Source organism: Trachymyrmex septentrionalis, unplaced genomic scaffold (genome assembly GCF_001594115.1).
Source record: "Trachymyrmex septentrionalis isolate Tsep2-gDNA-1 unplaced genomic scaffold, Tsep1.0 C3687613, whole genome shotgun sequence".
In the NCBI taxonomy this organism is placed as follows: Eukaryota; Metazoa; Arthropoda; class Insecta; order Hymenoptera; family Formicidae; genus Trachymyrmex; species Trachymyrmex septentrionalis.
The window spans coordinates 1,473-3,150 of NW_017304108.1; the positions used below are offsets into that span (position 1 = coordinate 1,473).

The following is a 1,678-nucleotide window of genomic DNA, read 5'->3' on the forward strand; positions in this document are numbered from 1 at the left end:
AGAGTTGTGAATGACAAGTTAATGTGACTAAAAAATGATACAATTTGTTTAATATAAAAAATACGTGATAAATTAGTATTTCTAATTATAACTTTGAGTGAACAATTGATGACAATGGTGAAGAAAAAAAACTAATCAAATATATTTAGTCGATTGGCATTTCTGCAGAAAGAATTTGTGATAAATGTTTATGCAAATAATATAACATTTTTAAAAAACTCAAATTTTTTTTGTGTGATTCGTTATCGAATTTGATTGTATTCTTTGAAGTCAAATTAATATCTGTGTTATGTAACGAAAAATATTAATAAACGTTTAATGCTAACCGTGGCTATATGATTGGAACATATTATCCATATCAAGAAAGTATTGAAGTAAAATAACAATTTCAAAAACATTTCAAAATGGAGACAAGTGATCCGTCGGGTAGACTAACGGCGGAAGACTTATCGGATTGCATAAGTGATAGCAGCCATTCGGAGTCTCAATTAAGAGCTTTTCAAAGTTATGAGCGCATCAAAGAGCTGAATCTGTCTATTGATAAAACCAAAGAAGATGCATCGACGGAACCGAAAGATTTTCATCTTAGTCTGGAAGGTGGCGATAGGACATCTCTCCGATTCAATGAATTTTCATGTGAAAATCCGACCAGAAATTTGACTATGACGTTGAATAAAACCAAAGATTTCGGTTACTCCGCCAATAATTTGACTGAAATTAATTATCCGTTGGAGAGATTGAACGAGAATGAGGAATCAACTGACGCCTCAACGCTTTGCAGACCAAAAAATTCCAGCGCTAAAAACGTGCTATTTAATTTGCGCGAGACGAAACAAAGGAGTCCTCATGCGTCGTTATCTTCTTTAGATAGGTATAGCAAGGATCTTAACTTCGTGGTAGAAAAGGAAATAAAGGACTTCGGCCTGCTCAAGAATTATAATCTCGATCGCATGAAAGAGTTCAATTTTTCCCTAGATAGAATGAGGGATACTCATATTAGCAGTTTGGCCCTTGAAAGATTGCGTGGTGGTGCTGGTTTATTAGAAAATTCGAGCATGTTAGATCACAAGGAATTTAGGAACTTGCAAGTACAGCCGAGGAATCCCGATCTTGAAGCAATAGCTTTGGAACGTATGAGACGCTCGCATCTACTTGGTACAGAACTATCCGCGCAAAATTTGTCAACGCAAGTGCCGCATTCGCATTCGATTACGCACATGCAACATTCACAACAACAGCAGCAACAACAAGCAAAGTCCTTCACCATCGACGCTATCTTAGGCTTAAGGAACAATCAGCGAGAAAAACGAAATCAGCAGCAACAATACAGAAAACATCAGGGTATTTATAACATTTTTTCTAATTTATTATATGTGTGTTAATTCTGGTTGTTATTAATTATATCTTTTTTGTTTATACAGCCAAATTAAATAAAAAACGAGAGATACATAGAAATATTATTTAAATTACAATTAATTACTGAATAATTTATTTTTATACAATGTTAAAGCAACATATTTTTAAAATTGTTCAATTAATTTTTATAACGCACATTAAATTCTCATAGGATATTACTTATTTGTCATAATATTTATTAGTTACTGTACAATAAAAATATTCTACGTTATAAAGTAAACAAGTAAAAAAAAAGTATTTTAAATATTTTGAACAAAATTAA

General features: G+C 32.2%; 1 protein-coding gene across 1 annotated transcript; it reads left to right on the forward strand.

The window, feature by feature from the left end:
• Nucleotides 1-404: 404 nt before the first annotated feature.
• Nucleotides 405-1,341, forward strand: LOC108745284 (the record flags this gene model as incomplete). The annotated part of the gene is made up of 1 exon (XM_018489461.1): nucleotides 405-1,341. A coding segment is annotated over exon 1 (937 nt), but the record flags the coding sequence as incomplete, so codon positions are not given.
• Between the last annotated feature and the right edge of the window lie 337 nt (nucleotides 1,342-1,678).